This window comes from Puma concolor, chromosome E1 (genome assembly GCF_028749965.1).
Source record: "Puma concolor isolate L17-30 chromosome E1, mPumCon1.1.hap2, whole genome shotgun sequence".
NCBI lineage: Eukaryota > Metazoa > Chordata > Mammalia > Carnivora > Felidae > Puma > Puma concolor.
In genome coordinates this window covers 37,253,450-37,274,598 of record NC_141680.1, presented here as the reverse complement: position 1 = coordinate 37,274,598, position 21,149 = coordinate 37,253,450, and the positions used below count along the sequence as shown (strand labels likewise).

Sequence of the window (21,149 nt, the reverse complement as noted above, 5' to 3'; positions counted from 1 at the left end):
GAGCATGAACTAGCTGTCTGTGTCCTAAAAGCAAAGCAGTTACTTGAAGAGCCCCTTTTTATACGTGACAATTGATGAAGGAGGACCTGGGATCCAATTCCTCTCCAGGTCAGTGGACCCATGGATTTGGGTCATTGAGATGATGACCTGTGAGTAGGGAAAAGGGTGTCTGCTTTCAGGCTGGGGCTGTCCTGCTTACCTGTGTCCCAAAGGTGGGGACCAGGGCTGTTTAGAATTTCCCTTTGCGGTTCTGGAAAAGACCTCGCCTGCTGCCCTGCCGGGCCCCTGGGCATTCCTGCCATCTACCCTGTGCCAGAGAAGAAACTGCTCACCGTTCGTCCGTTTATTGAGCCCCTACTGTGTTCCAGGCACAGGAGACGTGGAAGCAGGTAGCACTCGGCCCTTGCTTAGTTGCCAGATGGGGGCTGAGAGCCGAGGGAGGGCAGGGTCAGCCCCAGCTCACGACTGAGACAACAGTGCCTTTATGCGTCACCATTGCCTAACACTGAAGAGTCCTGGAAGGAACCGCAGTGAGTTCAGTGAGCCGGCTGGGACACGGCCGCGTCGGGGCGCAGGAGACGCACGGAGAAGCACGTTGGCCTGGCCGCTGTCAGCTGTAACGTCCAGGTAAGGAGACGGGGTTTCGGCCCCTGGGAAGTGTGCGGTGGGCGCTCTCACTCTGACCTGTGGTCCTTGTCCTCTCTGCCTGGGAAGGGTTCTGTGCATGACGGCGGCGGTTAGAAGAGCCTTGTCTGTCCCACCCCACCCCCCACCCCTGGAGGGCTTCCCCAGTGACTCCCCTCTGGGCCCTCCACTTCCCTACCCCCAGGCTGTACATATGTTGGACAAATGACAAGTTCATCTGTCGGGTATCGTATCTTCCCGGATTCAATCGTAAGCGCCTCCAGAGCACGGATGGGCCAGCCCTCAGCTATTCTGTCTAAAAGAAGGGCAGTGCTAATCCAGTATTTGAAAGGCCAGAGGCCCTCCTGGAGATGTATAAGGTGCAGCGGACTAGGCAGCAGGAGACCCAGCGTTCGTCCCTGCTGTCCTCAGCTCACTGTGTGACTTTGGGCAAGTTGCTTCCCATCCCTGCAAAATGACGATCCCTGCCCCACACTCTGCATGGAGGGACACTGATCCTGTGTTGGTACTGAGGTGACTTCCATGGCCTTTCGGATGGAATCGCTCAGACATTTAGAAAAGTCTTGGGGTGGGGGGGGAGGTGGGGGAAACAGGGGACTTGCCATCTGGATGGAGAGGGTCCAGCTTCAGGACTACAGCTGTCTCGGGCCTGGATCATCAAAGGGACCGCCTCCCTGCACCTCAGCTGCGTTCTTCTATGGGACATCTGCCTAATGGCTGGTGGGGACCCTGCTCTGTTTGTCCAGCTGCTGGGCCCCCACCGTGGAGACGCAGTGAGGCGTCTGGTCGCTTTCTCCTGATGCCCTTGCAGTCCGCTGGAGGCTCTCACCTACCTTCTCTAGAGGGTCCTGCCCTGCCCAGGAGGCCCCACGCTCTTTGTGCCTGCTGGTGGGTGCCCTGGGGGTGGAGCTAGAAGAGACAGAAAAGAAGGAGAGCAGCACAGTAAGGCCGTCCTGGGACCCAAGAAGGGCAGGGCAGGGCAGGGCCAGCCCTGGGGCCTTGTAAATGCAGTCGTTCCTCAAGCATCCTGGGAGTTGAGGAAGAACCGTGGATTGGTTCATTTCGCTCACTGATTTCATTCATTGATTTCCGCCCCTTTCTCCTTCACCGTCCCTCTCTTTGCCGTTCTTTCCACAGACACCTAGGGGGCACCTCTCACTGATGGAAACTCGCGTTGTGGGTACAGAGGAGACAGCAGACCTGCTCCTGCCCGAGGTGGGAGGGGCGCCACTCTGGGGACACCAGTCACGTGACCCAGCAAGGCAGGGCAGGGCAATGTGCCAAGGACAGCACGGCGCCCAGGGTAGGGCAGGCAGTGGGGGAAGGAGAGGTGGGGCTTGGAGTCAAGCCCGTGAGAGCAGCCCGGAGGATGTGGTGAGGCGTCAGAGCATTGGACTTGATCCTGAGTCCTGAGGGTGTGGTGGGTCAAGGTTGGTCGGTTTTCTTTTGATTTTCCCCCCCTTTTCACCAGGGATTTGGGACAGGGTACCGGCTGCTCAGATTTGCACTTTTCAGATCCTTCTAGGCTCAGTGTGGGCAATGGATTGGTTAGTTTTTCCAATTCCAGGCTTTAGACCCAAAGTGATTTTGAAACCTTTGGGCAGAACTGGCTGCATCCTGTCTCTTCCTTATCCCTGCAAGTACTCCCCACCCCCCGCCGCCCCCGAACCCACACGCACAGACCACCTCTCTAAGGAAACAGCCAGGAAGCCTAGTGTGTGGCCAAACCAGGCTGGCCCCACCCTCTCCGATGCCAGTCTGGCATGCGCCCGGCCAGAACATGTCCCCCACCTCTGGCTTGTTAGTGGCTGGGACAACTCCGCCCTCCCCAGGGAGCAGGCTGAGAGGAAAGCTTAGACAACACTTACCTGTTCTTCTCTCTGGCTGGATAGGAGGTATTCCTGGGGGGAAGAGAAAGAAGGAGTGAGAGCCACACTGCTTCCCTGGGGGCTTGGCGAGGCAGGAAGGGTTGGTGGCTCTTTGGGGCTCGGTGCCTTTTTTTTTTTTTTTTTAAATGTGCATATTTTTTTTTTAATTACAAAAGCAGCCTTTGAATACATGCCCACTATAAAAAGAGTCAAGTAATGAGAGGTTTGTGGAGTCAAAATTAAAGTCCCTTTCACCCTCTTCCCCTCACCTCCACTTCCCAGCCTCGATGTAACCACTGTTGACAGTTTGATGTCTATCCTTCTAGAAATTTCCGTATCTATTTGCATATATATGTAAGTATGCAGTTGTTAAACAAAACAAAACAAAACAAAACAAAACAGGGGCGCCTGGGTGGCTCAGTCGGTTGAGCATCTGACTTTCGATGCCCTCACCCTTAGGGTGGCTGCACCCCCACATGCCAGAGGCAGCCCCAGTTTTCACACCTGTAGCCTGGCCTAGTGAACTCTCCACAAAGCGTCGCTGTTTGATGATCATCTATATGGACACCCTATGGCCCGGGTGACCCCTACCGGCCTGGTGCCTGGGCTTGGTTTCACAGAACCCGCTCAGAACCACCCCTGTCTGGACAGCGCCCACCTTTGTCACTCACCTTCCACCCGCTTCCCCATCAGCCCAAAGAACTGGCTCGTTTTGCCCCTTTTCACCTCCTGAAGCGTGAGCTGAATGTGGGGGACGACACCGTCCTGGGGAAGCAAAGAGTTCATCGTTAGAGGCCGGAGACGAGACCGGGAGGGCAGCCTGAACACCAGCAGCGTCGTGACTCTTGCTCCGTGCGGGCACGCGGCTCTGGCGCATTCTTTACCCAATGCTGTGCCTACTAGACGCAGTAGATAGCTAACGTTCTGGCTGTTACGTTCCTCACACGGTTCCCGGTGCTTCCGCATATGAACTTATTTCATCCCCGCTGAAGCCACACCAACTAAGAACCGGTATGGTTACCAGGTTACAGACAAAGACACCGAGGCACGGAGAGATTGGTTTGTCCAGAGACGGAGCCAGAACTTGAATCTGGGTCACCTGGCTCAAAGGCCAAAATCTCGTTTACTCTTCACAAACACCATATGAAGTAGTGACTGTGGTTTATCTCCACTCTGCAGATGGGGAAACTAAGACTTATGGGGGAGGGGGTAAATGACTTGTCCAAGGTCACACAGGAAGTGGTGGAGGCAGGATTTGAACCCAAGGAGTCTGCCTCCAGGGCCTGGATTCTGCTCGATCTTAGAAATGTCTCCAAGCATAGACAAGGGGCGGGGGGGCACCTATTAGGCAAGGCGGGAGACCTCCCCCTGCACCCTCACTCCCACTGCTTCTCCCCTGACTTCCCCCCACGTGTGCCCTACCCAACAGCCTGGGTCTCCCATATGGAACATGGCATGAGGCCTGGGGTGGAGGCCATGACCCTGGGCAAAGGCATTTTCTTTCTTTTCTTTCTTTCTTTCTTTCTTTCTTTCTTTCTTTCTTTCTTTCTTTCTTTCTTTAGTTTTTTTTAATGTTTATTTATTTTTGAGAGAGACAGACAGACAGAACATGAGCAGGGGAGGGGCAGAGAGACAGGGAGACGCAGAATCTGAAGCAGGCTCCAGGCTCCGAGATGTCAGCACAGAGCCCGACGCGGGGCTTGAACTCACGAACCGTGACCTGAGCCGAAGTCAGACGCTTAACCGACTGAGCCACCCAGGTGCCCCCAAAGACCTTTTCATCCTTGAGCTGCTGGGCTGAAAGTTCTGGGCCGAGGGCTATGGGTTGAAGTTCTCATTTTTCCATCAGCCTTCGTGATGTGGGGCAATGTCCTCTCACTTTCTGGCCTTAACCCCGAAGGGCTTGCTCAGCTCTGCCGAGAGGGAGAGAGGCTTGCTAGTGGAGAGAGTGACAATGGGTGACAGTCATTAGACCATCTTCACATCTCTGTGCGCCCAGTACCTGGCACAGAGCCTAGAACACAGCAGGTGTGGGATACAGAATGCTGAAGAGGGGCCCTTTCTCTGGCATTCTGGGAAGAGGGAGGAGGATGGGGTCTCCTTAAGCAGGAAGGCTGAAGACAGGCAGCTAGAGCCCTCAAGTAACACGAGCCACCTGGCTGGAGTCGCCTCGCCTGGCCTGGAACCGGAAAAGCCTCGTGGGAGATCTGGACCCGTTTCCGAAAAGCTCATGAAAACCACTTTGGGTAAAAGGCGGCCTTCAAAGGCAAGCTGGAGAGAATGGCTACTTATGAATTAAACGAGACTCCCCTCTCTCCCACCCTCCTGGGTGGCTGGACACTGGTCCCCATTTACCCGGGACAGACTCCTCCCCCTGCCTGAAGCCCTCCTCATGCATTTAACCCAAATCCCCAGCTCCAGGGATAGCTGCACGTGGGGGATCCCTCAGAGCGGGGGAGGTGACAAGTCATGCTGACCCTGCCTTGTTCCTTCCTTCCGTCACCTCCCTCGTGGAAATGGTTCTTCTACTCCCAGCTTCGGGGGGCTCGGAAGCCCAGCAGACCGGGTGAGGTGCTATTTCTCGCATGGCTGCGTAGAGAGCGCCCCGTCACGTCGCTCGGTGTCCCTGGGCCTGGGCCAGGTCCCGTGATGTTTGGCACAGATGCTGCAAAGCATGTCACAGCTTGCAAAGAGTCTCGGGGATCATGTTCCCTCGCCTCCCATTTTACAGGTGAGGACACTCACGGCCAGAGAGCAGCCGTGACCTTCCCAAGGTCGCACAGCGTCAGTGGAGAAGCGGAGACTTGAACCCACCCTGCTGTCTTCTCAACCACACTCGGGGACAAAGCAGGGGTTCCTGGAAATCCACCACAAATGGCTGTTCCTTCGATGGCTCTCCCAGTGACCCCAGGGTCCTGACCATCCCGGGACTGGGAGAGCCAGGCTCAGGCTTGCTCTCCTAAAACCCTTCACAGAACACTGGTCCTATTTGCTGGCCTCACTCCCCTGTCTGGGAGCTGCCCAAGGTCAGGGTCTTTGTCTTCCCAATCAGATGGAGTGGGGGGCACAGAGGCTGTGTGCCTAATTTTTGGATTTCTCCCCAGTTTAGTAGAAGATACTGGCAACCAAACTCTTATCAGGAAGTAAGAGTTTCTATACAGAAGATGAAACAGTGGTCCCGCCCCAAGTTGGCCCCCCCTTTGAAAGGAAATTCTGGGGGGGGGGGGGCACCTGGGTGGCTCAGTCGGTTGAGCGTCAGGCTTCAGCTCAGGTCATGATCTCGCAGTTTGTGAGTTTGAGCCCCGCGTCCGGCTCTGTGCAGACAACTCAGAGCCTGGAGCCTGCTTCGGATTCTGTGTCTCCTTCTCTCTCTGCCCCTCCCTCGCTTGTGCTCTGTCTCTCTCTGTCTCTCAAAAGTAAATAAATGTAAAAAATAAAAAAACGAAGGAAATTCTGGAAAATGTCCTCTGACGGACGGATACACCAAATCTGACCTTGGGCAAATGTGCAGTTGTGCTGCTGAATCTGCATAACCTTGCACAGACTGTTTGACCTTTCTGTGCCTCAGTTTCCTTATCTGTGAGATGGGGATAGTAATGGTATCTTCTCCACAAGGCTGATAGGATTAAACTGGTGAATATTCATGAAGCATTAGGCCAGTGCCAGGAACATAGTATGTGTTAACACACAAACACACGCACACACACCCACGCTCACCCCCCACACACACACGCGCACACACACACTCACCCACTGTTCCATGTACATGTGCCCCTTCGGAGGTCTGCCAGGCCAGGGGCCACGGCCCTGAATCTACCCACAGAGGGGAGTCAGACAACACGGCTAACAATGTACAACCTACTCTTCTGGCACCGGCAGAAGGGATCTTCTAAGCCCTCCACCACGGACCAGCCCCTGCCTCCCCCCAAAGGTACCTCCTCCAGGGTCACGGTTACCCAGGACCCTGCTTCAGCTCCGAGTGCCAGTTTCTCGTCAACTGTCCCGGTGCATGCAGGCAGCCCCATCAGGAGAAGCAGGGGGAGGCAGGGCAGCATGGTCAGTAGTGTTCGGTCCCGGGACCCTCTGGGAGCCCCTCTCCGCCTGTAGATGCTGCCCGCAGGTCTGGGTCCTCTCTCTGGCTCCTTTCGTGTGTGTGTGTGTGTGTGTGTGTGTGTGTGTGTGTGTGTGAAGCTCCACCTATTCTTGGTCCTTCCAGCTACCCTGCTTTTCCTTCAGCTTATCTGACCCCTGAGGCTACTTCCTGTGACTCCCACCCCTCCCTCCCCTGCTGGAAAGGCCAATGATACCAAAGGAGGGACCAGACCTCTTCCATTGCTGCCCCAGTACTTGATCCCCGGCTCAGCGCTCTGATGCAACACCCGCCTCGCCTTTGGCTGCATTCCCTTGGTGGCAGGTGCACAATGGGGCACTGTGTGGGGCCTGGCTACACAAGCCCGAGGGGGCCTTGTCACCCTGGAAATGGTGGGTGACAAGGGAGGGGGACTGTGTGACTCCTCCCTGCCTGGTGCTCTGCTCCCCTGTAAGAGGGGCCTCTCCCCAGATCTTAGGATCCTACCGCTTGTCTCCCCATTGCTGAGCCCCTCCCCCCTTCCTGCTGTTCCCTTCTGTCGAGTCCCAGGGTGTGTATAGAAACGCACGTCCTGCCCTGAGAGAAGGACCGCGGTGCTTGAAGGAGTGGAACTTCTTGAGAGGGAGAATTGGAATTCGCCAGAAGAATGGCCTCCTGCTGAGGTGTCATCAGGGCTAAACTACTTCCCACTGCTGTCAGAGTGATTTTTCTAGACCCCTAACCTGACCTGTCCTCCCTGCTCACAGCTTTCCAGTGTCTCCCCATGGCTCCTGGCATAATAATGTTGGAGCTCCCCCAGCATGGCATCCAAGGCGTTTCTCCACGTAGTTCCTGTCTCCCATCCATCCATCCATCCATCCATCCACCTACCCACCCCCCCATCCTCCCAGCCCCCAACCCCCCATCCATCCATCCATCCATCCATCCATCCATCTTTCTGTCCATCTGTCAGTGTAGGTCAAGGGCCATGCGGTCAGAGACCTGAATTCCAATCCTAGCTCCACCACTAAATAGTTATGTGACCTTGACACATTACTTAACCCCTCTAAACCCTAGAATCCTCATCTGTAAGATGAGATTAACAATAGCACTTATTTCCAAAGTTGTTGGAGGATCAAATGAGATCATGAACGTGAAGCACTTAGCACGGGGGCGTGATGATAAATCTTTCACACCTTGAGCTATTATTCCTGTCACTATCATCGACTGGGTGAGGCACTGGGCCACAGGGGATGAATGAGACCCCAACCCTGTCCTCCAGAATCTCGCAGTCCAGGAGAGGAGATCTCTGGCTGGCAGGTAAGCTCTGTTCAGTTTGGTAGGTGGCCGCATAGAGACGGGAGCCAGAGAAGGGCATATCCCCTCCCCAGTCTGCCCGGAAGCCATTCCCTGGTCCCAGACACGCTGCATCACCTGCTCCCAGGACAGGCCGAAACTCACCGCCCCATGCTTCGACCTTGGGTTGTTGCCTTACCTGGGCCTCCTTTCCCACCTGACATAGTCCCACCCAGCCTTAAAGGTCCCGCTTCACCATCACCTCCACAGTAGAGTTTTTCTGCGTCTGTTCCTGACTCCAGCAAGAATTGATTGGCTGTTTTCCTCTGCTTTCCCAGTATCTCCTGTTTACATCTCTTGCAGCCCTGCATGGGGGCAGGTGGGGGGGGGGTACTGGGGAGTGCAGGGTGTGGCCTGCACGGAGTGGCAGCCGATGGAGAGAGCGGATGCGAAACCCAGCCCTCCCTCTGTTCACCAAGCTGCACAGTCTGGCTTGGAGCTTTGCACCCCTGGAGGAAGGCACTTTGCTCCCTTTCTCCCAGAGGGGACAGCCGGGCTGAGGATAGCCCTGCTGGTCTGCCACGAGCTCTCTGAGAGCGGGGCTGGGATATACATGTGCTTGGCACACAGTGGGTCCTTAAGAAAAGTGCAGTCAAGGGGCGCCTGGGTGGCTCAGTCAGTTAAGTGTATGACTTCGGCCCAGGTCAGGATCTCGCTGTTCGTGGGTTCCAGCCCCACATGTGGGCACATGAGGGCTCTGTGCTGTCAGGGCAGAGCCGGCTTCAGATCTTTTGTTCCTCTCTCTCTGCCCCTCCCTGCCCCCCCTCTCAAAAATAAACATAAAAATAAAAAAAGAAATGAAGAGAGGGAGGAAGGAAGGAAGGAAGGAAGAAAAGAAGGAAGAAAGAAAGAAAAAAGAAAAAGAAGGGAAGGAAGGAAAGAAGGAAGGAAAGAAAGAAAAAGAAAGAAAGAAGAAAGAAATAAAGGAAGGAAGGAAGAAAAGAAAGGTAAGAAAGGAAGGAAGGAAGGAAGGAAGGAAGGAAGGAAGAAAAAGAAGAAAGAAAGAAGGGAAGGAAGGAAGGAAGGAAGGAAGGAAGAAAAGGAAGAAAGAAAAAAAAGGGAAGGAAGGAAAGAAAGAAAGAAAGAAAGAAAGACAGGAAGGAAGGAAGGAAGGAAGAAAAGAAAGAAGGTAAGAAAGGAAGGGGAAAGAAAAAAGAAGGAAAGGAAGGAAGAAAAGAAAGAAAGAAGGAAATAAAGAAAGAAGAAAGAAGGAAAGGAAGGAAGGAAGAAAAAGAAAAGAAGGAAGAAAGAAAAAAGAAAGAAGGGAAGGAAGGAAAGAAAAAGAAAAAAAGAAGGAAAGACAAAGGAAGGAAGGAAGAAAAGAAAGAAGGTAAGAAAGAAAAGAAGGAAGGAAGGGGAAAGAAAAAAGAAAGAAGGAAAGGAAGGAAGGAAGAAAAGGAAGGAAGGAAGAAAGAAAGAAAGAAAAGAAGGAAGAAAGAAAGAAGAAAGAAGGGAAGGAAAGAAAGAAGGAAGGAAGGAAGGAAAGAAAAGAAAGAAAGAAGGAAAGAAAGACAGGAAGGAAGGAAGAAAAGAAAGGAAGGAAGGAAGGAAGGAAGGAAAGAGAAGGTAAGAAAGAAAGGGAGGAAGAAAAAGAAGGAAGAAAGAAAGAAAAAAGAAAGAAAGAAGGAAGGAAGGAAAGAAAGAAAAGGAAAAAGAAGGACAGAAAGACAGGAAGGAAGGAAGGAAGAAAAGAAAAAAGGTAAGAAAGAAAGGAAGGAAGGAAGGGGAAAGAAAAAAGAAAGAGGAAAGGAAGGAAGGAAGAAAAGAAAGAAAGAAGAAAAGAAAGAAGAAAAGAAAGAAGGGAAGGAAGGAAAGAAGGAAGGAAGGAAAAGAAAGAAGGTAAGAAAGAAAGGAAGGAAGGAAGAAAAGAAAGAAAGAAGGTAAGAAGGAAAGGAAGGAAGGAAGGAAAGAAAGAAGGTAAGAAAGAAAGAGAAAAAGAAAGAAAACAAAACAAAAAAAAAAAAGAAAAGAAAAGAAAGAAAAAGAAAGAAGTGTAGTCACTCTGAGTCCAGGCCAGGTTAGGCAGCCATGGATAAGGGCAAGTGTGGGGGTTGGGGGAGGACACCCTGAGCCACCACCTCCACCTCCCCTCCAGGAATCTCTTTGGTGGATCCTGATGGCTTGCGAATCCCTGCCTGTGCTAAAACACAGACTCCCTAGCTCCGCCCTATTCTGCAGCCAGCCCCCCCCCCCCCCCCCCCCCCCCCCCCCCCCCGTCTCCTCTCGGGGTCGGTCTCAACACTCCAGGCGACAATCACTCAGCCTCCCACTGAACTTCCCCAAGGGCAGGGCAATTCCACCGTCTTGACAAGTTCTTCCTTATTGGGAGCAGGGTTTCCCTTCTAATCTCCATTTTACAGATGAGGAAACTGAGGTCGGTTGGGTTTGCTCTAGGTTACGGAAAGAACGGGTGGGGGGGGGGGGCGACTAGCATCCCAGACCCCAGTCAGCTGCTTCCCGCCTCCCACTGGGGCCTCAGCCTGTAAGGGGAAGCAACACAGGGCTGGTGGCAGCGTGACAGCATGGACAACTGCATGTAGGAGATGGCTTCCCATTTCGCAGGTCCAAACTGGGTGACCTTGGGACTTAAGGAGCTTCCCTGGGCCCCAGCTTCTCCATCTGCAAACCGGAGCTGCTACTCCTTAGGTGGTGGTCAAGATTCCAGGATTTCCCCGCTTGTAAGAGGTCAGAGCCGTGCCTGGCCGGCACATAGTATGAGCTCAATTAATCTAACAGGTTTGGCGGGGGAATTATTCGACCTCTGGAACCCTGGGCCTCGGCGTGGACTCCCGGCCCCGCCAGCGGAGAAGCCACCCCGCGTGGGACAGGATGTGGCGGGTGCCCAGCAGGGAGGAGGCGGGGGGGGGTGGGTGGGCACGGGGCAGAGGAGAGGGCGGCGGGAAGAAGGGAGAGAAAATCCCAAAGGTCCGGAAGGCCGGGAGGAAGGCAGGGCACGGGCTGGAAACCGCGGCTATTTGCAGTGTTGCCTTCGGGCTGCGGTCGGGCTGTGCTCGCGGCCCTGGGGGCCGAGCCCGCCGCCCCGCCCGGTGCCCTCGGCCACCCGGGCACGGCCCCGGCCCGCGCGCCCCGCCGGACCCCGGTCCTCGCGGCCCCGGCGGCCGGAGGGCTGGGGCGCGGCGGCCGGGAGCCGGGACGAGGCCGACGGCGCGGAGCCGGGCGCGACCCCGGAGGGCTGCGTGGAGGCGGGTGCCGGCCGGTCGCGCGGGGCCGGGGCGGGCGCGGGTGGCCGTGTGCCCGCGGGGCGGGTCGCGGCCGTGGCGAGGCTCCCGGGGCGCCGGGTGGGCGCGCAGGATTGCTAAAGGCTGCGGTTTGGCAAAGCCCGCGGAGCCGAGAAGAGAAAGGGCGCAGGAGGGAGGGAGTTTTTTTAAAGCTGAGGGCGAGCAGCGAGGAGGGAAACACGAGAGGAGGGCGGGATGCGGGCAGGAAGCTGACGTTTCCCGAGCGCCCACTCTGGCCCCAGGAGGAGGGAGGATGGGCCCCGCGGTGCCGGCCGGCTCCAGGAGGCCGCCCCGGGATTCGAACCTGGTGGGCCTGCCACCGCGTGCTCTGTCACCTTGACTGAGAACGCAGACGCGAGCCCGAGGGGAGCGGCGGGGCCCGGAGCGAGGAAGAAGGGAGGCTGGGAGGGGAGACTGGGGGTGGGGGGCTCCAGGGAGGGGTCGCGGCTGCCCCGAGGGGACACTTGCGGGGAGAGGGGCGGCCGTCAGGCTGCCTAGCTGGTTCCACCACCCCAGATGACGCCACAGGGGCCCTGCTTCAGTGTTTCCCACGCCCTTTCAGCGCCCCCATGTGGAAGCTTCTCCTGAAGCCTGGTCTCCCCTCCTAGGTCTCGGAGTGGGCGGATCCAGGTAGGGCAAGAGCTGGGTGCCGGTCCCCCTGGCCTGTCCTCTGGATAGAGGGACAGGAGGTGAAGGAGGGGCTGGGCCGCCAGAGGGGGGCGAGGCTTCTCAGCGGCAGCGTGGTCCTTCTAAGGGAGGGCGATGGATAAGAGTAGCCGGGGCGTGCTGATCTGATCCGGCACAACCCTCTGAAAAAGACAACTCCTCCGCACCTCAGAGGTTACACTCGAGCAGTCATTGATTCTGGATTGACTGAGCACCTTGCAGCATGGGAGTTGTTCCAGAACAGAGATGCAGGAAACAGACAAGCATCGATAACAATTTAACCCAGTGTGGAAAGCGCCATGGAAAGGGCATCTGGGGAGAAACGAAGATTCCCGGACCCCCTTTACCCGCATTTATGGTGCAGGCACACTCCAGACACTTGTCCTAGACAGGACACCATGGGTTTGGAAAAGTGAGCGTCTACACTCGGAGCGCAGAGGAAGCAGACAGAGCCGTGGCCCTCTGCGCCCAGAGGTTGTGTGGGCGGATATCTCCGCCCAGAGTCATGGCAGACATTTGGGCCCAAGCCTGCCTTGTTTTTGACATCTAGCCCCTCAGTTGTGCCCCGAATATCTCCGGAAAGGCCTGGGGTTATTGCTCAGTTTCAGAAAGAAAATTCTCCGAGTCCCGAGAATGATTCAGAGCAGCCCCTGACCTCACTCACCCTTATCGGCAGACACCTCCCCCCACGGTAAAAAGCACATCCTGACCCTGGGAACTTCCCACCCTGTCTCCTCACCTTTCTCCATAGGGCCTTGGCACCCACTTACATTTTTTTTTTTTTTGCAACCAGGCTCTGTAAGGAAAGACACATGAGGAGAGGTGGGGGGGGGGCGGGGGGAGCGGTATTTGTCCCCAAGAAGGATTTAAGTGACGAGTAGAAGCAAACCATGGTTAAGAATAAGACTCCGGGTTCAAATTCTGACCCCCTCACTTGCCATCTGTGTGACTGCAGGCAAGTGATTTAACCTTTCTGAACTTCACTTACCTTATCGATAAGGTGGGGGTAATAAGATAGTCACTTCAAAAGGCTGCTGAGATGTTTAAATGAGATGATGCATAGGAGAACTTCACGCAGCACCGGGCACATTGTAAGCCTTAATACATGGTAGCAGTTTATTGCCATTAATCATGTAATTGAACAATAACACTCATCCATGTTTTACGGGAAAGCCCAGATTAAGGAAAGTGATTTCAGGCATTTCCTGATATTTTGCCATCGGACTGAGAGTTTCCTAAGGACGGGGACTGGGTCTGACCTGTCAGACTAGGAGTTCCCTTGTGGCCAGGTCTCTTAGACAAGGTTCTGTGAGCCAGGTTTTAAAGGTAGGGTTCAGGGGTGCCTGACTTCGGCTCAGGTCACGATCTCATGGTTCGTGGGTTCGAGCCCTGCATCGGGCTCGGGACTGACAACGCATAGCTTGGAGCCTGCTTCAGATGCTGTGTCTCCCTCTCTCTCTCTGCCCCTCCCCTGCTCACACTCTGGCTCTCAAAAATAAATTTAAAAAAAAAGGTAAAAAATAATAATAAATAAATAAAGGTAGAGTTCAGAAGCTTCAGGCCTGAGGGCCGAGGGAGGCGGGTGAAACCCCCCCTTGTTGGTGGATGTGGGTTCAGGTCCCGCCCGCCTCGACTGTGGGGTGGGAAGAAGTCTCTTCTGTCTGCTTCTCCCAGAGCCCATGAGCAATACAGGCATCCAGAGTCTGACCCCATTAGTGGGAGAGGCGAAGCTCATGATGTAAATCAGCTCTTTTTTCCTGGATCTTGGTTAGCGAGTGTGGGAGAAAAGTGAACAGCTAATTGAAAATATAATTATAATGCACTGTCCTTTGTCTACCAAGTGGAGCCTCCAGACCCCACTGTCTGCGGAACAGTTTGTTTCTCGAGTCCAGGAGGACCCTGGAGCCAGCCACCCAGAGACAGCACCCACGGGTTGGGTAACTTGGCAGGTTGTGGCAAGAGGCTCAGGACTGAACCTCCGTCCTGCTCTCCCTGACCACTGTCTGGAACACCTGAGCCCACGGAGCTCTCAGAAGAATGCTGAGTTCAGGAAACCCTGAGCAGGCTTCCCTGGGAAGCCGGGAGGAGGGAAGGCTGGGGAGGGCAAATTTCACCCAGCAGACACTGACTGGGGAGTCACTGAAAGCTGGAGAACAAAGGATTTGTATGGGATTTTGTTGTTGTTGGTTTTTTCCCCCCTTCATGGGTTCCCAAAGCCGCCTCCTCTCCATGGGGTGACCAAGAGAAGGGGCTGAAAGTGGGGAGGAGTTGGAGACAAGAAAGTCTGTTAGGAGGTAATCAGGATCATCTAAGGAGACGGGGGCTGGAGGAGGGCTGGCTCAGAGCATTGCAGGGGGGCGTCAACAGGTCTGAGCTCCAGAGGGACGGAGGGGGGGGCGGGCACTGGGATGACGAAGAGGAAGGGGAACAGGCTCCGGGAGTTTGGGGGAGGAGCTGGTGGGTGTCACTTTGGACGGTGACAGTTTGAAGTATCTGTGGATGGACCTGGGGTGGACCAGGAAGGGCTGGGGGCTTAGGGGCCAAGGTCATAGAGCTTCAGGAGGTCAGCGTACCATGATGGTGAAGCGAGGGGATGACCCAGGGAAATCTCAAATAAAAAGGCTGAAGCTGGACATCTGAGCAGCCTCAGTACTTAACAGGCAGGTGGGGGACAGGGCGTGGGGCAAGAGACGACATGGGAGAAATCAGAAGGGTGGGTGCGTGGGAGAGAGGAGAGGCACAGACATACAGGCGAGAGATGCTTATGAAATACACATATGGATGTCAACAAACATGTATGTTAATGCCTAGAAAAAACAGTGCAGAACACATGTGGTTTGGCGGTGGTACTTTTGGGACGGGCGGCAGATAATGGGGTTTCCATGGTCTGTTCGATATCCTAACATTGTCTGAATATGTTACAGTGAGATACGTGCATGCGTTACTTTCACAATGTAAAACAAGATAGGAGCGGGGCCTGGGCGGCTCAGTCAGCGAAGAAATGTCCGACTCTGGATTTTGGCTCCGGTCTCGATCTCACGGTTTGTGAGTTCGAACCCCGAGTCAGGGCTCCGCACCGTCAGTGGGGAGCTCGCTTGGGATTCTCGCTCTCTCCCTTTCTTTCTGCCCCTCCACTGCTCGCGCTCTCTCTGTCTCTCCCTCCCTCAAAATAAAAAATAAATAACCTTAAAAAAAAAAAAGATTCTCTCTCTCTCTCTCTCTCCCTCCCTCTGCACCCCTCCCCAGCTGGCGCAGGCGCTCTGTCTCTCTCTCAAATAAAAAGAAGTAAATAAATGAAACAAGATAGAAAGTCCTCAAACTGTCCATTAACAGGAGAAGGGATTAGTCAGTTGTGGCCACGGAATACTCTACAGCAGTGGAAATGAATCAGAATGTGGATATCAATTCGGATATCAAGTGTTAAGCAAGAAAAGCAAGTTGCAGCCTACCTATTGTATGATTCCATCTGTGTAGAATTTAAAAACATAGATCCGTATTATAAATGGATACATAAACGTGTAGTGTGTGTGTGTATGTGTGTGTGTGTGTGTGTGTATATATATATGTGTGTGTATATATATATATATATAATATATAATATGGACACAGAAAAGACTAGCGAGAATATGTGATATGTTCAGAAGAGAGCTTGCCTATGGGAGGGGGAGGGCAATTGGGGGACACAGGTGGCTTCGGTTTTCTCTGTAATGACTCATTCAGTAAGCTGGGTACTGAGTATTCATGTGTGCTGTCCTATTATCTGTACATTAAAAAAAATTTTTTTTTAATGTTTATTTACTTTTGAGACAGAGAGAGACAGAGCGTGAATAGGGCAGGGGCAGAGAGAGAGAGAGACACAGAATCGGAAGCAGGCTCCAGGCTCTGAGCCATCAGCCCAGAGCCCGACGCGGGGCTCGAACTCACGGACCGCGAGATCGTGACCTGAGCTGAAGTCGGACGCCCAACGGACTGAGCCACCCAGCCGCCCCTATTATCTATACATTTTTATGTGCTGGGTATTATTAATACATTTTGAAAAACCAGAAGGGAAATATGAAAAACCATGGGGGAGAAGGGTTTTATGAAAGAGGGGAAGGGTGGACAGTATGAAAAGTAAATTAGGGGCGGCAGGCGGGGCCTGGGTTGCCCTGGGGTAGGGGGGTGCCCACCAGCGTTTCCGGCCCATAGGCAGACGGTCTGCTTTCAGCGTTCCTGCTAAGACCCCTGGCCAGAGGGTTTTGAGACCCCACTCTCAGCCAGTGGTCCAGCTGGGGCCCCCACCGCCTCTGGGACACATGCGGGGACACTGAGGCTCTTGGATGTTGCTGACGATGACACAGGGAAGCTGTCCTCCTCTGTCACCAAAGAGGAAATGCAGTTATCACCCTGGGAGAGACTCCTTGAGGATCAGAGGGGTGACAGCAGCCCTGCGGGAGGCGTAGATTGATTGGCCCCGAGGCAGGGGGATGACCATGCTGCGGCAGGAGTCAGGGAGTCTCTGGCGCCCAGGGGGCGGGTGGGCGAGGACAGTGTTGAGGCTTGAAGGTTTGAGGAGGCAAAAGCCAAATCCTGGTGCCCAGGCATGGAGAGTGGGCGATGCCCAGGCTTGGCAGACAGCGGGCTGAAAGATGCAATGCCAAGCTGGGGAGAGGGGTTGCCAGGGCCGGAGATCAGAGGAGTGGATGGGGGAGGGCCCAGACACTGTCAGGGCTTGAAGCAGGAGAACGCCGGGGGCAGGGTTGGGGGGGGGGGGAGGGAGCCCTAGAGCTCACCCTTTCCCCTCCGTCTCATTCAGTTTTGCGACAAAAACAGATGCCTCTTGTTGATGAGCTATAAAGCCTCTGTTGGTGAGTTTCAGAGTCCACAGGGCCCTCTGGGGCCATCTTTTCCAATCCCGTCTTTGTACAGATGGGGACAGTGATGCTCGCAGTGGGGTGCTGGCCTTTCTGGGGCCACCCAGTGAGAGTAGCCACAGGACCTGGACCCAACCCGCCTGTGTGTCCTTTGTCTGTATACCTGTGGGGGTACTGGGTCCGGGGTAGGAGTTGGGGGTGGGGGGGTGGGTGTGCCCGGAGTGAAGGGCTCCAGTCTTGGCCAAGGGAGCCAGGGGTCTCGGTGGGGAGGCAGGCAGAACACATGCAAACCCAGCCAGCTGTGGAATGGTCGCCCGCACCCCTGGGGAAATGTTCTGGGGCAACAGCGAAGTGTACCTCCTGTGAGCTGGGACCTTTGGGAGAGGGGGGCCTATGGAAGCTATAGCTTCGGCAGAGCTAAAAAAAAAAAAAAAAATGGAGAGGCACTAAATCCATTAAGAATTAATTTTCAGTGGCAACCAAATGGCCTACAGTACCAGAAAAGACTTCGCAAGACAAAAGTACATCACGAAGGTGGGATTATTACTGGCTGTCTGGAGCTGACCTTGGTTGACCCAGGGGGTCAGGGTGTGGGTCTTCTGATCAGCAGATGATCCTGAGGCCCGTAGGTCTACTGGGGGACACAGCGAAGTTTTCTCTTAATTTTCCTCCACTGCAGGCCCAGGAACATGTACTGTCAGCCAAGGAGGAGGGTCAATTGGGAAGTGGCCCTGAAGAACATTGATCCCCCTCTTCATTAAAAAAAAAAAAAAATGTGGGGCGCCTGGGTGGCTCGGTCGGTTGAGCATCTGACTCTTGGTTTTGACTCAGGTCATGATCTTGCAGTTCGTGGGGTCAAGGGCCCGCGTCGGGCTCTGTGCTGACAGCTCAGAGCCTGGAGCCTGCTTCGGATTCTGTGTCTCCCTCTCTCTCTCTGTCCTTGCCCTGCGCATGCTCTGTCTCTCAAAAATAAACATTAAAAAAAAAAAGTTTAATTCTTTATTTTTGAGAGAGAGAGAGCACGCGCAGGGGAAGGGCAGAGAGTGAGGGAGACAGAGAACCCCAAGCAGGCTCCCTGCTGTCAGCGGCAGATCCTGACCCGGGGCTCGAACTCACGAACCGTGAGATCATGACCCCGAGGCCGAAATCAAGAGTCCGAGACGCTCAACCGACTGAGCCACCCAGGTGGCCCTCTCCCTCCTCATTTTACAAAGGAGCAGATTGAGGCCCGGGAGCAGTAACATAAATCTGCAATACGACCATTTTTTTCAACACTTCGTTTATTTCTAAGATGTGTCTGAGGCCTTGCATGTGAGCGAAGGCGTGCTTGGCATTCTGGGAGGGCGTTGGCCTGAGCTGAGACATCCCAGAGGGTAAAGAACGCCCCTAGACGGATGCTCAGTGGCGTGGGCCTGGCTGGGCAGAGACGGAGGGGTGGGGATCTGCCCTGTTGTCCTCTGCTCAGGAAAGGGGACCAGTTTCAGCCTCCACTTCAGGACCCTCCCCCACGGCTCCTTTGCCTGGGAGGGCCTGCTTTGGAAGGGCGGCCCACCGTTGGGGAAGGGTGGGGTGTCCAGCAGCTCCCAGGGGCTGCGGGATGGGACCCATTTAGCTTCCATAGTCATCTGACCCCCATGACTCAGGCCTGGCTGGCCCTGCCCATGGAGGGCAATGGGCCAGTCTGAGCTCATCACCACTGCCTGGAGCAGAAGTGGTAAACAAATTCACCCTCTGCCTCCCTGCCCCGTGAGAGGAAGCAGGGAAGAGGGTGAGGTGGGGAGCCCTCGAACATTCCACCTGGCCCAAGCCATCTGCATAACACAGGTGCACGCGATAAGCGTCCGTGGGGCCTGTGCTGGGCTATTGCAGGTGGGCGACGTGTGCAGAAGTGTGTTTGCCTTCACACACGTCCTTAGGGGAGTTGTGGCCAGATTTTTCCAGGGGCCAAGTTGGCCAGGACTCACGGGGACCATCTCATCCCATCCCTGGTGTCTGGGGCCACCAGTTGAAGGCTCATGGGTCCCTGGTCTGAACGGCTGGATCGCGGCCTCCCAGCTTCCAGGTCTCATGGCTCAGACCCGTGTGCTGGGGGGTCTCTGTGGCCTCTGGGAGTCTCTCAGAGGCTGCAGACAAATGTTCTTGGGTTACTGCTTTGGCCTGCCTGGGCCCGCGACAGCAGGTGAGAGGGCCCCGGCTTCAGCATATCCTCTCCCCCGCCCCCGTCTTGCTGTGGGCCTCTGGCTCCTTCTCCTGTCCTGCCATCTCACTCTCTCTCCTTCTGTCCTTCTCCGCTCCCTCCTTCCCTCCCTCCCTCCTTCAGGCCTTTCTGTCTTCCTCCTTTTCTTCGATACCCACTCCCCCCATCTTTTCTCCTTCTCTCAACCCTGTCACCAGCATTGCTACTGGTGGCCACCAGATGGCAGCAGCACATCGCGGGTCCCATCCTCGTGGGGGGGGGCTCCTTCCCTTCCCCCTCCACCCCCACCTGCCCCTGCCGCCACACCAGGATGATTAACCACCCCTAACCCTTCACAACACCCACACCCTGCCCAGTGCTTTGCTGGGACTTTAGACATGGAGGAAAAGAGTAGCCAAATACAGGCAGGGCCAGGGTGGGGGCCGGGAGCTCCCTGGAGACGCTCTACTATCCCTGCAGGGTAACACCTTGCAAAGGGTGTTTGCACACATTGCGGCACTTACTCCTGGAAACTGGGAAGTCCTGGAGAGCATCCCCACTTTACACACGAAGAAGACAAGACCCAAAGAAATGAAGTCACTTGTCCAAGTTGGGACAAGTTTCTGTCTTCTCCTTTGTTCTCTCTATGCATCTTGAAGCTGTCTCTCCTAAGGAGGCTGAAATGTACAAGAGCCAGCCCCTCTCTGCCCTGGGAACCCCCAGGCTGACGCGGAGGCACAGCCCTGTCCCAGGAGCCACAGAATGGCGGAGACAGAGGTACAGCCTTCCGGGAGCCTCTACTGGTGTTGAGCCGGAGCTAGGTGAAGGTCATCAGGGCAGGCCTCCTGGAGGAGGCAGGGGCCAAGACTAGGGGAAGGTAGGCTGAGTAAAGGAATGCCTTCCGTGGCAACTATCAGGCCAGGAGCTGCTCAGCGATCCTCATGTACGGGGAGCAGGTGGGGTGGGCTCGCTGCAGCCCTGGAGGCAGGGGAGGGGACCATGGCGGCCCTACCTTGGGCCATGCGCCTTTCCTGGCCCACTGCCCTGCCCCACCCCCTCACTCCCTGTCCCACTGGGAGACCAGCAGTGGGCTGGGGACAGGAGGCCCAGGGTGGGGTCCCTTCCCCAGGGCCTGAGCAGGATCCTGAGCCGGCTGTGGCAGTGCCCAGGAGCCAGAGAGGAGCCGCCCCCCCCCTCACCCCCTTGGGCCCCTCTGTAATTAGGGCTATTTTTAGGCCCCTCTTCCTTCCTATTTCAGGCCTCTGGACTGGGCCGGAGAGTGGGGCTGTCCTGGGGCCGAGGGCTGGAGCCGCTAAACTGGGCCCTGGCGTGGGAGCTGCAGCCACAGCGCAGACCACAGCGGGGGCGGAGTCCTGGCGGGGGAGGGGAACCAGGACGTGGCCAGGCCCTGGGGCCGGGCCGGGTGGGGGCGTATCTTGGCTCATCTGAGCCCTCCCCTGTCCCCTCACTGGCCCAGCCCTCTGTCCTGCTGCCCACCCCCCCCCCCCCCCCAGCCCTGCCGGTGTGAGGCGGCGAGCCTTGGGCCCGCATCACGGCGCATGTGTCAGATCTCACAGCCCCAGCACCTTCAGGAGACTGTCACCCTAGGAGGGGTGCTCAGGATGCCCATAATAAAGACCAGCATTTACTGAGTGCTTACTGTGTTGTTAGTACTTCACCTGGATTAATTCATGTACTGTCTACAACGACCCTGGGAGGTCAGTGCTACCTTATCCCCATTTTACAGAGAGGAAACCCGAGGCTCAGAAGTAGCCCGTTTGTCGTGCCCCGGGCTTGGTCTCATGTGGCCTGCTTTTAGAGGGCATGCCTGTCTCTTTGATGGGGCTCAAAGAGAGGGGCCCCCGAGAGACGTGGCTTTCTTCTTCACATACTTCCGGGCTCCACTCTGAGGATCCCGGTGCTCGGTCAGGCACGGCTCCTGCTGACGATCGGCCTGTCCGTCGGCCGACAGTCCGTGGCCTGTCCTGCCGGCGGAAGGGTGGGTCTTGCCCAGCTGGTTCCAGTTAGGCACAAGAAAGCTGGCGAGGGGTATATTTAGCCCTGGTTTCTGGAGCAGCCAGAGGTCTCTCATTCTTGGAGGCGCTGGCCACAGTGGGGCTCAGCCTGCCAACAGTGGGCTCATGGGCCGGAGGGCAGGCAGGCCTCAGGGCAGGGAGTGGGGTCACGGAGGAGAAGGGGCCGATGTGACCCTGCCCATCTCTGCAGCAGGGAGGAGAGTGGCAATGCCAGTCAGGGCACCGACTGCCACGCTCAGGA

The 21,149-nt window shown here is 55.6% G+C and overlaps 1 protein-coding gene across 1 annotated transcript; it reads right to left on the bottom strand.

Annotated features, from left to right (window-relative positions):
• Positions 1 to 328: 328 nt before the first annotated feature.
• TAC4 (tachykinin precursor 4) lies at positions 329 to 6,768 on the bottom strand. Its single transcript, XM_086687030.1, is given in 7 exon segments — positions 329 to 664; positions 667 to 718; positions 1,479 to 1,554; positions 2,514 to 2,546; positions 3,185 to 3,208; positions 3,211 to 3,278; positions 6,449 to 6,768. Coding segments are annotated over 7 exon segments (501 nt in total). The 5' UTR covers positions 6,569 to 6,768; the 3' UTR covers positions 329 to 536.
• Between the last annotated feature and the right edge of the window lie 14,381 nt (positions 6,769 to 21,149).